Genomic DNA, 14,409 nt, shown 5'->3' with positions numbered 1-14,409 from the left:
AGAACTTCTGAAGAAAAATAGTAAATAGGATGCAAAACCCTCTTGACCATCATGTGGTCTTGATCATCAGGTGTGTTGTTCCTGAGGAGAATTAAGTTCAAAAGAGTTTAACTGGCATATGAATAAATTAAACAAAGGAATAGACAGTAACAAATGGTAAGAAACCCTTGGACTTTATGTATAGAACTGAGATCACCAAACACAGGGGGCTTTTGGGGAAGGGGAAGAAGAAGCTGATTACAAGTGACATGGGATCAGCGGTAGAAGATGCATTTTGCAGGTGCAGAAATTGCACATTAAAAGCATAAATGTCAGCACTGAGAAAACCAAAATCATCAAGTTTACTTTTATTGTTTTGTTTCAACAATAATAAAATTAATTTATGACAATTTATTTAAATTCAATCTTCCCCCGCCCCCTGTAAATAAAGATAGGAGTTTTTGTTTATTGTTGGGCCACATCAGGTCTTCTTAGATCTTATTCCTGGTTCTGAGCTCAGGGATCACTCCTGACAGGTCTTGGGGAACCATTGGGAAGCCATGGTTGGAACCCGGATCAGCGATGTTCAAGGCAAGCACCCAACCCGATGTACTCTCTCCCTGGCCTGGCAAAATGGTTTTTATTGAAACTTACTTAGAAAGATATAAAGGGAGAGAAAAAGAGGAAATACTTTTTCAAGAGAGAACTCAGGCTAGTCCAGAGTACAAAAAGCAAGCAAAGAGACATGGAGACAAGCAAGAGAGATATGTATTTGAGGGAGAACACAAGCTTGAAGAGCAAGCCTAAATTAGTCATTAAAAAAAAAAAGTCCTTACACTTAGTTAATGAAGAGTTTGTATTACTATATAAAATCATGATGGGCATAGGTTACAGGGACTTAGTAAACCACTCAGAAGAACACCTGAAAACTAAGATGTACACAAAATTAGTATTAATAGAATTACTATGGTTAGTTTAGTATTTTAAAACTAAGCTATAGAAAAATAACACAGTGCACTTGTAGTATATATAACGAGATCATTCTTCACTGAAGATGGAAATAGAATTGGGTACTATATTCAGATCTATTTGTCTCTCCATCTTTCCTGGTTCTCTCTTGCCCCAATTCCATGACTACAGGTGTGCTAAGTTCTTACCCATCAACGCTCCTGTTCTGTCTCTCAAAGAACTTTTCCTTAGACCCTAAACCTTTCAAACTCTCTAGAGTGACCATTTTTTGTTTCCCTGATTATTTTATTTTTCATGCTAGTTATTTGCAGATTGCTTATAGGGTGCTTCTGCTTCTGATATTCTTCTCCAATCTTTTCTACAGTACACTATTCCTTACAAGTTGGGATTTCACCGAAATTTCATCCATTGTCCTATTACAACAGAGATCTGTGAATAGCCTCAAATCGAAAGCAAATTTTTGTGATTTTGTGATAGTGTATTTTTCCTTCCGTGCGAAAGTGTCTCTAGCTTTCTTTCTAGCCTCAAAATGGTCCTAGATTATTTAACCAGGTTAGGTGTCCTCCTCTCCTTTGCCTGTGTTACCTTCTTACATGCCAGCCACTCCCAAATCCAAAAATGTAAAGAACGAAGGGGAGAAACCAAGATTCATTCAAAGAAACATTAAAGAGACAGAAGAAACTGCACTTGAAATACTGTTTAGGTCAGTTTATTGACTCCCGTTAAAGACTGAATTGTAAAGTCAGGAGGCCTGGCAAGATCATAGTTCATTCAATTAGTTGGGGGGAAAAACCGACGAGGTGGTAAAAAGCTGTGTGTGCACGCACCGTAGTTGCTAGTGCTCCTGGATGGGAATAGTAGAGTACAGGAGAGAAAACCTCTGGAGCCACAGGCCCAACCGCTGCAGCTCGGCCCCCTAGCCCGACTCTGCTACCGCAGACTGGAGCCAGAAACTCCGCCCGGCACCCGGCACGCCTTTGACAGACATCCACCTTCTGCAATCATCTTCCAGTTCACTATAAACACTCTTTACTCCTCCCGCCTATCGCTTCCATAACTCCAACCCAATCAGACGAATGGGCGGGATCGTCCTCCAGCGGGTTCCAATTTTTTTTTTTTTTAAAGCAGGGTAGACCGTACCGCGTTCCAGGCTAAGGGAAAAACACCGCCAGACCTAGGGGGTGGAGCCCCTGCGATGGGCACCGAAGTCAGCCAATGGAGCGCCCTCGCCGCTCCAAGGCCCGGCGCCAAGGTGGGCGGGGCGCTGTCGGGGCCTGGCCAATGGCGGCGGGGCGGACTGAGGGTGAGCCGCCGTGGGTAGGGTTAGTGTGAGAGGTGCGGCGGGGGAGGTAATGATGGTGGCGGAGGAGGAAGGCGGGGGAGGGGGTGCTGGGCGCTGAGCGGCGGCTCTGGCAGGGTTTTGCAGGGTGGGGGACGGTCGCGGGGCAGTTCCGTCCGGGAGGGGGCGGGCGTGAGGCGCGCCGGCCGCCCGAGGGGCTGCAGACCCCGGCTCCCGCGAGCGCCGCGGCTGCCTCTTCTGTTCCATGTGGCTCCGGCGGGGATGGAGGACTCGGTGGCGGCGGCGGCTGCTGCTGCGGCGGCGATGGAGGAGCGGCTCTGAGGAGGGAACGGGGCCAGACTCAGCCCGACAGCGGGACTGGAGGTGTGAGGAGGGGGCGGGAGTGGACGTGCGGCGGGGCCGGGCGCCGGGCTGGGGTCTGCTGGCATCGCTTGGGTGACAGGGACTGTGGGCGAGCCACCGCCTGCCTCCGCTGGGGGCAGGGGTCTGGGCTCTGTGCTGGAGGCTTGGAGGCGCCGGCGGACTGACTGTTCCTTGGGGATGGGGGAGGAGGCACCGCACCCCTCACTGTGCCCTTCGCCCTGCTGGTCATTGCTTCTCGCCCAGGCTAGAGTTTCCATTTCCCTGGGTTTGGCGGCGAAGGTGAAGGAGAACCTACCTAAGTGGCCTGCAGCCCGGACATTGCCCTCCCTCTGCCTGGAGATTTCCTTCTGCTCCTTTCCCCATTTATTTTTCTCTCCGAGTGAACAACAGCATTCCACCCCTAATTTGTTCCAAGCACATATTCTGTGACTCGAGGCTGTTAATTACCGGCTGAAAAAACAAAGTTTATATAAAATGCTCCACTCCGCCCTCACACTGCCGGTGGACATTAAACAGCATCCCTAGACTTTCCCGCTCTGCTCGCCCTTCAGTGATGCTGGAAGGGGGAGGGATGCTTGAGCCAGGGAGAGCCCCGACTTGCGTGTCTGAATTGTTGATAACGATTGCCTGAGGTGTGCAGGTAATCGACATCTCCTATGTAGTAACATTTTCTTCCGTGGTGTCTTGCATCCTTGCTGTTACTGGCTTTTGAGGTTGATGTTTTGTTTCATTGTTTCAATAACACGCTGAGAGCCGGGGTTGTCCGTTGCAGTGTTATCTAACATGGGTGATTAGTCACTTCTCACGCTTCTCTTCTCATGTGTTTTCTTTGTTTTGCTTTTCAGTCCTCCAGAATACACATCATAGAGCCCCTGCGGTGGAATGGTGATGTCTCCATGAGGGAACCTCCTCTAACTCATCCTGTCATGTATATCATAGAGTTATTGACTGGGCCATTCATCTACGATGGGATTTACCCTGTGAGACAGGGAGAAGACTAATGGACCCCAAACATTTCAAGTTGTAGTTGAGTTTTTTTTTTTTTTTTTAAGTACAGACATTCATGCAAAGCTGCTTTGCCCTGGACCCTCTGCTTTGTTAAAGCTACTCTGTTGCTAACCCATAATTGCTCACGTGTATATTGACTGATCATCATGGCTTCAGTTTGGAAGAGACTGCAGCGTGTTGGGAAACACGCGTCCAAGTTCCAGTTTGTGGCCTCCTACCAGGAGTTGATGGTGGAGTGTACCAAGAAATGGTAAGATGTGCCTGGTGTAGAGTTTGTTGTCTTGTGGCCTAATCTGTCTCATCTGACAGCAGATTTACTTGTCTGTAGTACACCCATGTAACCTGGGCGGGGTGCAGATTACTCTACCAAGTAGTGTATGTAGTGTGCACTGTTGCTGGTACTGTGCCTAAGGGTTTTAATTATTTTAGTTCAGTGTGACTCAGAGGACTTTGATTGCCAGATCAGTCAACTTTATCTTTAGTTTTTTCATCATTGGTATTAGAATAACTTGGACTTTCATAATTTTAAAGTATAATGTTGAAATATAAAATGCTTTGTTTTGATAACGTATGATTTAATATAGAAAGCTATACTTATATGGAGTGTGGTAATAAATTGTATTGTGGTTTCGATGCTGCATTTTTCTTTGCTTAAAATAAAGGACTTTTCTCTATGTGAATAATAGAATGCCAGTCCATACAACTTTAGAAATTCTTTTGTAATATGCTTAGTCAGGCATCTGTGTTTTATTTTAATTGCCTAATGGGATATGTTTCTTGGCCAATGTAAGGAAGCAATTAGTAGTGCTGGTCTATGATTTGCTTCCTTCCATTTGTACAAAGTAAATTTAGGGCTTTCTTTTTCACTGTCTTGAATGATAAACAAGAATTCTTAGAGGAAAAAAGTTTATTTCAAACAAATGGACCTTTAAGTTTTGATTTATTGCAGTGACTAAGTATTACTGAAAAAATAAGCCCGTTTCATTGCCTACAGGACTCTAATCTCATGTCTGTATTAACTATTGATTTCTCTTTTAAGTACCTTTTTTTGATGAAAAAGTAGCCCGTGATGCATATTTGAGTATTTCTATGATACTTATTTCTGATTGCTTTTCTCTTATACTTGTTAGAATTATTACAATTTAAGAAATGATAAATCTGGTTGCCTAAACTTGCTTTGCATTTTGACTTTAGAGATGAATATTAAATAGTCTCCACTTTTAAGAGCTCACAGTTAAGAGTATTGGCAGCTACATAATTAAATTTATTGTGAGAGGTGCAATAATATGAGTATGTATGTTGTAGGCATTTAATCTGTCTCCATTACTTACCATTACTTACCTGTTGGGTATCTTTGGGGAACAGGTTTTTTTTTTTTTAAATGTAGGAGTACTGCTATTTATTCAGCCACTGATTAGGCTGACCGAATTGGGCATGAACTCCACTTTTCTTTTTTCTTAAACTTCTCTGTGATTGAGTTTTCATATCTTCAAAGGAAATAATGGTACCACTTCATTGGAAAGATTATTATGAAGACTAAATTAGTTGATGTTTGAAAAATGCTTGTAACAGTATCAGCACTTAGTAAACACATTAGTAATAAATGCCATTAGTACAGAGACGGCAGAGTAGGCCATGGTAAAGTGAACTCTTTAAGGATAGGTATTGTTTTGGTATGGCTTCCTGGGATCTTAACATAGTTTTGAAAGCTTCATAGTAATTGGGCTGTGAAGCCATTGGAGAAAGAAAGAACAGTTAAGAGTGAAGCAACCCTATGCAAAAGCATGGAGTTATTAAATATGGGTGTACTGGCAAATGAAGTAATAGTAGTTTGATATTGATGAGACTTAAAGTGCAGTATGGGAGGAAGTGCAGTGGGATATGATGTTTGAGAATCAGGATTCAGATCATGGAAAGTTATGTGCTCTTATAAAAAGCTTGGACTAGGTCCAGAGACATAGTACATTGAGTAGAGCATTTATCTTGCATGTGTCTGACCCAGGTTCGATCCCTGGCATCTCATAGGGTTCCCTGAGCACTGCCAGGAGTAATTCCTGAGTGCAGCCAGGAGTAAGGAACCCCTGAGTTCTGCTGGGTGTGACGTCAAAACAAAACCAAAATAAAAATAAATAAAAATCTCGGACTTTTGGGTGGTTGCTGGGGATAATAGTGAAAGGTTTTGAATAGAAGAAACATTAGGCCTCCATATTAGAAAATCATTTGACTCCTATTATATGGTTCATAATGGAAAGGGTGACTGGAGGCAGTTAGGGTAGATATTGCAGTAAACAAGGTAAGGGAAAAGGCTTTGACTAAAGCAGTGAGTGGTAATGGAATGAACAACAAAACACATAGAACTTAGTGGTCAGTTTAATTGGGGATCTGGAAAGGATGGAGACAGAATAGTCTAGGTAAGCATTTTCCAAACTTACTTGTTCGAATACCCTCTTTTCAGAAAAAAAGAAAAAAAAAGATCACTCATTGTCTTCCCCCACTGCAAAATGTGCCTTCTTTAAGAGAGCAGACAGAGTGTGCCTCCGTTCACCCCAGTTGCAGGGAGGCTACTATAGCATTTCTGCCTCTCATCATTTAGCAACTCCAGACTGTATCGTCCACTTTGGGAAACAGCTTTCTTTCTTGGTTGACATTTAAGTTTTTGACTTGATAGACATGTGACCAAACTAGGGAATACATGAAAAATCCTGAAAACAAGCACTTCTTTCTTTTTAAGAAATATTTCTTAGCAGTGTACTGAAAGCGTAACTTTAAGATGGTTAAGTTTGAGTTTTTTTACTTAAGGGAGGTAAGACACATCAGGTAATTTTTCAGTCGTAAGGTCAGTTTCTTTCCCACAGATTGCAGCAACCTGAATCTTTTTTTCCTTGAGAAGTATGTTATTGTTAATGCATCTCAAGGTTAGAGCAAGAATGAAAATTTAATTTGATCATAGTTGAATGGATGGCTTGATTGTTTTCAGGCATGGATATTATGCCAAACCTATTAAATTAGATCTTGATGGTAGGATCTAGCTTTAACACAATTAGCATTTGGTTGGTTTAGAATTCTCTTTTTAAATATTTTAATTTTGTGGGAGTGGAGTGTGTGGGTCCTGCATTTTTAAAAATAAAGTTTCAAGCTCACCAAGTAACTAATTATACCCAGAGAGTAATGTGCTTGTTTTATGTACTAGCATTTTCCTTTTTTTGTAATAGTAGAGCTTTAGAATTTTATGTAAAATATCAGCACTTTTAGTACTTATTTATTTTGCTTAGACTTTTTTAGTAGGTATAACTTAGTCCCACCCCATTTATATTTGTATCCTATACTTCTCTGTTTCTCTGTCACCCTATCTCTATATCTGTCTCTCTCCTTTTTTTCATTCTTCATTTTGATCCTTGCCTGCAGGATTTCTTAAATTAGTAGGTATGTGTATGTTGAATCACAATCTATTTAAAGGACATAGAAATAAAAATAGCCATAGCCACATAGATTTTTTTTTAAAATCAGCTTTGTTTATATTTTAGGTATTATTTTGAGAGTATGAAAGAGCAAAAAGGCAGGGAGGAAACTTACAAGATGTCAATAAAAGTAAATAAACGGAAAGATATCAGTAATAACATTGAAGTTAAATTGCAAGTGTAGAGAGGATAAGAAAATAGATCTGAAATAAATTAGAAAATAGAGAACAATATTTTTTTAAAAAGGAACAGCATTGTTTTAGAATTGGGCCTTTGGAGGAAACCTGTGGGTGCCATTGCTTTTTACAACCTTTCTGCTCAGTGTGTTTTCTGAGAAGTGGGGAGCATTTGCAACACCTGGGAACCTGTGAGAACTGCCCACTCAGACTCTGCCCTAGACCTTCTGAATCAAAATCCGCATTTTCATAGATCCACAGCATGAATATTAACATTTAAGAAACAGTGTTTAATAAAACAAAATTTTCAGCCTTAATATATGGACAGTAAGTGTCCATGTATGATTCTGGTATTCAAAATGCATTTCCGTAAGAATTTGAAATTAAAGAAAATGAGGATGGCATTCAGGAAGGTCATGGTTTGTTGATGAAAGGGGGTAATGGGAATCAGAATTCTGAAAGAATTTTTTACTAATTTTGTGATTGGGGGATAGAACTGTATCCCCACTTTTTTGGGGGGCGGGGTCATAGTATAGGTTATAAACCTTGACATAATGGGATATAGTAGGAATTTAAAGAGACTATCTTATTTTAGATAGTAAACTCATGGTGCTTTATCCTTAATCATAGAATTTGGTATAGATTGGAGGGTTTGAGGCTTCAGATTTCTCAGACCTCTTTTTATTGTCATCTCATAGTATTTTGCTTTTGCCCTGATTAAGCATGAGTTTCAATAATGTCCACTTCCTGATTTGTTCATGGTCTAGTGGCTTAAGAACTTAGTTCAGGAATAAAACTTAGGATGACCTTTATTTATTTTTATTCAGCCACTGTGATTTATAGTGCTGTTAAAAGGGTTTCATGCATTCAGTTCCAATTCCATGGGGCCAGAGTGATAGTATGGCGGGTTGGGTACTTGCCTTGCATGCAGCCGACTTAGGTTTGATCCGGCATCCTACATGGTCCCCTGAGCTTGATAGGAGTGATTCTTCAGTGCAGAGCCAGGAATAACCTCTGAGCATCACCAGGTGAGGCCTGAAACAAAATCAAAAACAGAAACCATTACTATATTTACTACCATTGTGTTGGCATCCCTCCACCAATGTTTCAAGGTCCTCTCCTAACACCCTGCTTTTGTCAAACTCATTTCAGAACTGCTTTAAACCAGGAAGAGAAGAGACTAAAAATGTCTTAGTATGTAGATGGTATTTTTAACTATGTTGGTGTAGGAGATATCTTATGGAATTTTTAAAGATCTTAATCTTAAAGAATTATGCCTTGGGATAATTCAGTTTATACAAGTGGAGGTTGTAGTAAAATTAGGAAAGTGTATTTTCCAGAAGTCAAGTGCAAAGTAGCTGTGTCAGATACTGTTAGAAGGTTGAGCAAGATGACCATTGAATTTAGAAAGAAAGAAAATGCTGTTGACCTTGAGAGATGGTTTTAGTGGAGTGGTAAGCATGGAAACCCAGCTAGATAGTGTTAGAAGAGATGTTCCTCCACGTATTTGACATCCTTTTCAGAGGGGGAAAAAAATCACTCAATACTCCTGGGAAATCTGCCTTCTTTAAGGGTACACACAGCTCCTCTCTTCCCATGCTAATTACACCTGAGGATATTATTGCCTCCCCTGGATCATTCCTGTAGTGAAAGTAGTTTTCACCCACTCTGGACAACACTGGTTTAGAAGTAAGAGAAGTGGATACAGTGAATGCAGGCCCTTGTAGAATTTTGCGGCACATTGGAGAGGTCTATAGCTGAAATGGGACCTAGTGTTCAAGGTACATCCATTACATAAAAAATGTATAATGTTTGAATGCTGATGAAAATGATTGATAAAGGTAAAAGTAATGCAGTGCTGGGAAAGAAAGCCAATGGAATCTAGAACGTAAGTGAAAAGTTTGAATTTAAGTGTAAGCAGTGACAATTCATTATTTCAAGGAAAGCAGGCAGCCCGTGTGGTTTTAGAATGTGGGAGAGGATGTGGATATATACTTCACTGCTTTGGCTCTCTCAGGTATAATATTAGCAGAGAGCAGGGATCAGAATTGTTGGTGAATGGAGGACAGGGGAAGTAAGAAATTGTCAGAATAAAAATGAATTGACTACTAAAATGAAGGATTGCTGGATAATTCCAGTGACCTCTTATTTTGTGATCATAAGTTTAAAGTGAATGCAACCTGCAAGTTTACATATTTTGGTCAGCTGAATTCAGTGCTCAGGTTAATGTATGGAGAAGCAGGATTGGCTTTAACCCACGAGAGCTTTGTCAGAAATGTGTAACTTTGAAAAAGAAGAATAGGAATTATTTTTATTTTTGGTTTGTGGGTCAGACCCAGGGGTTACTACTGGCTCTGTACTCAGGAGTTACTCCTGGTGGTGCTGGAAGGATGCTGGGGATTGAACCTGGATTAGCTGAGTGCAAGGCAAACACCCTGCCCTCAGTATTACTATCACTTTGGCTCCAGGAAATTTAGAATAAAAGAGCAGAAATGGTAGAATGAGACATGATGAACTATAAAATGGAAAAGGAGGAAAATAAGCACATCAGAGTTAGAATTGTCAATGAAAACATGGAGAAAGTGGTTTAGAGATCTAAAAAATGGAATAGTCATTGTGGTTAGGGCACTAGGCCCTCCTGTTGATCATCGATTTGCTCGAGCGGGCCCAGTAACGTCTCCATTGGAGACTTTGTTGTTACTGTGTCTGGCATATCGAATACGTCACGGGGAGCTTGCCAGGCTCTGCCGTGCGGGCGAGATACTCTCGGTAGCTTGCCGGGCTCTCTGAGAGGGGCGGAGGAATCAAACTCGGGTTGGCCATGTTGGCTGCTTGCAAGGCAAACGCCCTACCGCTGTGCTATTGTCCAGCCCTAGGGCACTAGAATAAATAAAAATGGGAGTGGGACAGAAGTCAGAGTAAGATGCTTGATTTTGAAGGGTATTCTTAATGGTGATGATAAGATAGAAATATAATGATCACATTTATTTATTAGTTAAAAAACCAATCACATTTGTAATGTATTTTAATATAGTATTTAAGTATATGAGTATACTTTAATCTTCGTTTTTATTTTAATTTTTTTGGCTTTTGTTCCATACCTGGAGATGCTCAGGGCTTACTCTTGGCTCTGCATGCAGGGATCATTTCTGGTGGTGCTCATGTTACCATATGGGATAGCAGGGATCGAACCCAGATAAGTTAAGTGTAAGGCAAATGCTCCTATCTCTTTAGCTCTTAATTTTATTTTTTAGGTGAATTTAAATGGAATTTCTTTGTTCCTATATTTCAATGAGTCATGTTCAAATGCTTCCATTTCTTTTCAGAAAGGTGTTCCTTTTTAGAAACTACCTCAAGGGGCCAGAGAGATAGTATAGGGGTTATGGTGCATGTCTTACAAGCAGCAGATGGCAGTTCCATCCAATGCATCACCTTGTCACCTGAGCATCACTGGGTACAACCCTAAAGGCTCTTCAACACTGTCAATTCTGGACCTAGAAGCATCCAGCAAAGTGTGAGTTGGTGGTGGCCCAGATAATTACCAAGTAGCGCTGCATCTTTGCACCTTCACATTGAGCCATTTGACCTCATTGACTGAGAGTCCCTGGGAGGGACCCCTGACCTTCTGGACAACAGTTGGGAATCTTCTTCCTCATCTCCCATAATAATGAACAAGAAAGTATAGCTGTTAGGGTTCGAGCATGGCATTTGGTTGATGTGGAATGGTGAGAAAGATTTTTAAAGAGCATGGTTATAGGATTTAGAGACTAAGATATATTAGATTAGATTATCCTCAATATGGTCTGTGAGGTTGCCAAGAATTGTGGGAAGAGAAATGGTTAAGACTGGAAGTTTGGTACTGAAAGTTTAATGAATGAGAGGAGCAGTGATACTGAGTTTTATTTTTAAAATATTCTAGTTACAAATTGTATGGTGCTTGAACACTTTATACCTTGGGGTGGACTATAGCACAATCTTCTTTTTTGTTGTATAGATAATTTCAGTGGATAATAAATTGATGTTACTTTACCAGTATTTTATGGTAAAGTAAAAAAACTTTACCATTTTTTTTAAAAAAAGACTGGAATTGTTGGGACTGAAGATATGACTCAATGGTAAAGCCACTTGCATGTGTGAGGCTTTGGGTTTGATTCCTGACACTGTGTAGTCTCCCAAACATTGCCAGGAGTGAGTGAGCACACCTGAGCACTGAGTCTCCAAGTACCACTGGGTGTGGCTCCAAACAAAACAAGAACAAAAATTAAAATTCTGTAATTGTAAAATTGTTACATATATTATTTTCTTCAGATTTAAATATTTTTTCCTTATGAAGTTCCATTGTACAAAATTTGTTGTGGTTAGTAATGTAAGGAAAACACTGCCAGTTTTTAATGCCATAATTGGATATTACAGTGCTTATATTACACTTGTCTCCACACCTGATTCAGAATGCCTCTTAGACTTTGGCTTGATCCAAGCTCCCACGTGTAAAAAAGTTTTGGAATTAAAATAGAATATAACTATTTCCGTTTATTTTTATGTTGCCTATGCTTGCTTTCACACTGTAGCACTGCACTGTCCTCCCGTTATTCATTGATTTGCTCGAGCGGGCACCAGTAACATCTCACAACAAATTGTGAGACTTGTTGTTACTGTTTTTGGCATATCGAATACATCATGGGTAGCTTGCCAGGCTTTGCCATGCGGGCGAGATACTCTCCGTAGCTTGCTGGGCTCTCGGAGAGGGGAGGAGGAATTGAACCCGGGTCGGCCACGTGCAAGGCAAATGCCCTACCCACTGTGCTATCGCTCCAGCACAATAGATATTCATAAGTACTAAAAATATTTATAATACTGCCAAAAAAGATAAACAGTAATTGAAGTATACACTCACCTTTTTTGATAAATACTGTTCATAAATTCCAACAGCAGCTGCCCTAAGGAATTGAGCATGACTGAAGCGATAGCAAAGTGGGTAAGGTGTTTGCCTTGCACACGGCTGACCCGGATACAATTTCTCTACCCCTCTGGGAGAACCCGGCAAGCTACCGAGAGTATCCCGCCCACACACCAGAGCCTGGCAAGCTCCCTGTGATGTATTCAATATGCCAAAAATAGTAACAAGTCTTACAATTTGTTGTAAGACATTACTGGTGCCTGCTTGAGCAAATCGATGAACAATGAGAGGACAGTGCTACTAGGCTGTATGACTATACAATTAGACCTGTGCTCATTAAGAAAAAGAGCTTTAACTTCCGCTCTTAATCTTCAGAGTTACTTGCATCTAGTGTTGGTAGAATCTAGAGTCCAGTACCTTTCTTTCGTCGCTGTGCCCAACTAGTCCAAGTGCATAAGCGACAGAGGGAAGCTTACTGTGCCTGCTTTGTATAGCCTTACAGAAGGAAACCTTAGAATAGCATTGGAGAACTTTCAAGTCTTTTTATATACAAAAATTGATCTCTTTGGTTGTATAACTTTGGATGAATTACTTAACCTTTTAGTACTATTCTGTAAGTGGAGATTGTAATAACAAAGCTTTATTTAAAAAAAATTTTTTTTTGTGTTTGGCCATACATGTGGTGCTGAGGGGATACTTTTGGCTCTGTGCTCAGGTATCACTCCTGGTATGCTCAGGGAACCATATGGGATGCCAGGGATTGAACTCATGTCAGCCACATGCAAGGCAAATGCCTTACCCGCTGTATTGTCACTCCAGCCTGATACTGCACTGTCCTCCTGTTGTTCATTGATTTGCTCGAGTGGACCCAGTAATGTCTCCATCATGAGACTTGTTACTGTGTTTGGCATATTGAATACATCATGGGTACCTTGCCAGGCTTTGCCGTGCGGGCGAGTTACTCTTGGTAGCTTGCCGGGCTCTCTGAGAGGGTCAGAGGAATCGAACCAGAATCGGCCAGGCCAGCTGTGTGCAAGGCAAACACCCTACCACTGTGCTATCACTCCAGCCCCCAGCCTGATAATAACAGTGATTTAGCATGGCCTTCTTTTGATGATTATATCAGAATAATATTAATAGAGTGTTTAGTTAGATCGATGTCTGTTGTAAACACATTATTTATCTGATTATTTAAGCAGCAACGTCTGTAGAATATCAGAGGAAAGGAGTAGAGAACCAAGACAATTGGAAATATGACCTGAATACTTAAAAGTATTAGAGAAAGATGAACTAGCACAGAAGGTTGAAGTTGCCTGAGAAGTGGGAGTAATGAGATAGCATATTAGCGGAAGCATTGTGCTGAACTAAGTTGTCACAAATTTTGTTTTGGGGGGGGAGAAAAACTGCATATTTTTGCCTTTGGAGTAAGACCCATTCATATGATTTTATAACAATTTCCTTAATTAAAAAATTAAAATTAAAAAAAAATTGAGCCACAGGGTGGTAAGTACTTACACTAGCACTTACTCCTGTCTTTGTGCTGGGGACTGGGGAGAGGGCATATCAGGTTCTGGCAATTGAACCCAGGTGGGCCATGTGCAAGACAAATGCCTTACCCACTGTATAATCAGTCTGGCTCCACTAATTTTCTTCTAAGCAATTATTTCAAGTAAGACAGCCTAGAAAACTTGCTTAATGCCTCCAAATTAGAACTGATTTGTCAACATGTGTGTGTTTGTGTCTGTGTGTATATGGCATTTATGTCATATTTCTTTATTCAGATTTTCTTTAATTTCTTTGTCCATTTGGTTTTTGTAATGAGCTCAAGAACTAAATTTTACCTTTTTGTGGAATGCAATTTTCTTACTTTATTTTGATAGTAGATGTTGATATTCTGTGTTTTAAAAGTTAACTTTCAAAGTAAAATTTAAGGGATTATAGTGAAGAAGCTCTACTTTTCTGGTTTTGGTTAGTGTTGTTTGCAATTAGATGCTCTGGAAAGTTAAATTAGGCATTTCTAGAAATGTGCTATTGATGCATCAGATATGTTCTAATTTTGTGGAAAATTTCAACAAAAGAGCCACTAAAGTAGTTCACTGGATGATATAAAAATAGTCCAGTGTGCTAAAGGAAAAAAATACACAAGAACTTTGAACTGAATGTTCAATGGGATGTTCATATTCTGCATCAGAATTTTTGCATATTTTAAAAAAGATTGGAATTGATTTGTGAAATGGGGGAGTAAAAATGCTGCCGGAT

The 14,409-nt window shown here is 40.5% G+C and overlaps 1 protein-coding gene across 6 annotated transcripts in view; it reads left to right on the top strand.

Moving 5' to 3' along the window:
• The first annotated feature begins 2,355 nt into the window (after window positions 1-2,355).
• Window positions 2,356-14,409, top strand: part of EHBP1 (EH domain binding protein 1) — a 365,545-nt gene continuing 353,491 nt past the window's right edge. For 2 of the 6 annotated variants that reach the window (XM_056127034.1, XM_056127017.1), the window contains exons 1-2: window positions 2,362-2,611; window positions 3,457-3,869. In XM_056127034.1, the coding sequence (XP_055983009.1) occupies window positions 3,766-3,869 (104 nt within the window). In that variant the 5' untranslated portion in view covers window positions 2,362-2,611; window positions 3,457-3,765. Of the gene's footprint in view, window positions 2,612-3,456; window positions 3,870-14,409 lie in introns of all 6 variants that reach the window. The other 4 variants (XM_056127059.1, XM_056127052.1, XM_056127043.1 and 1 more) reach the window with 4 other exon arrangements.

Source organism: Sorex fumeus, unplaced genomic scaffold (assembly GCF_029834395.1).
Source record: "Sorex fumeus unplaced genomic scaffold, SorFum_2.1 ptg000006l, whole genome shotgun sequence".
Lineage (NCBI taxonomy): Eukaryota > Metazoa > Chordata > Mammalia > Eulipotyphla > Soricidae > Sorex > Sorex fumeus.
Note: the sequence above shows the minus strand (reverse complement) of the source record. Positions and strands in the feature narration are given on the sequence as shown.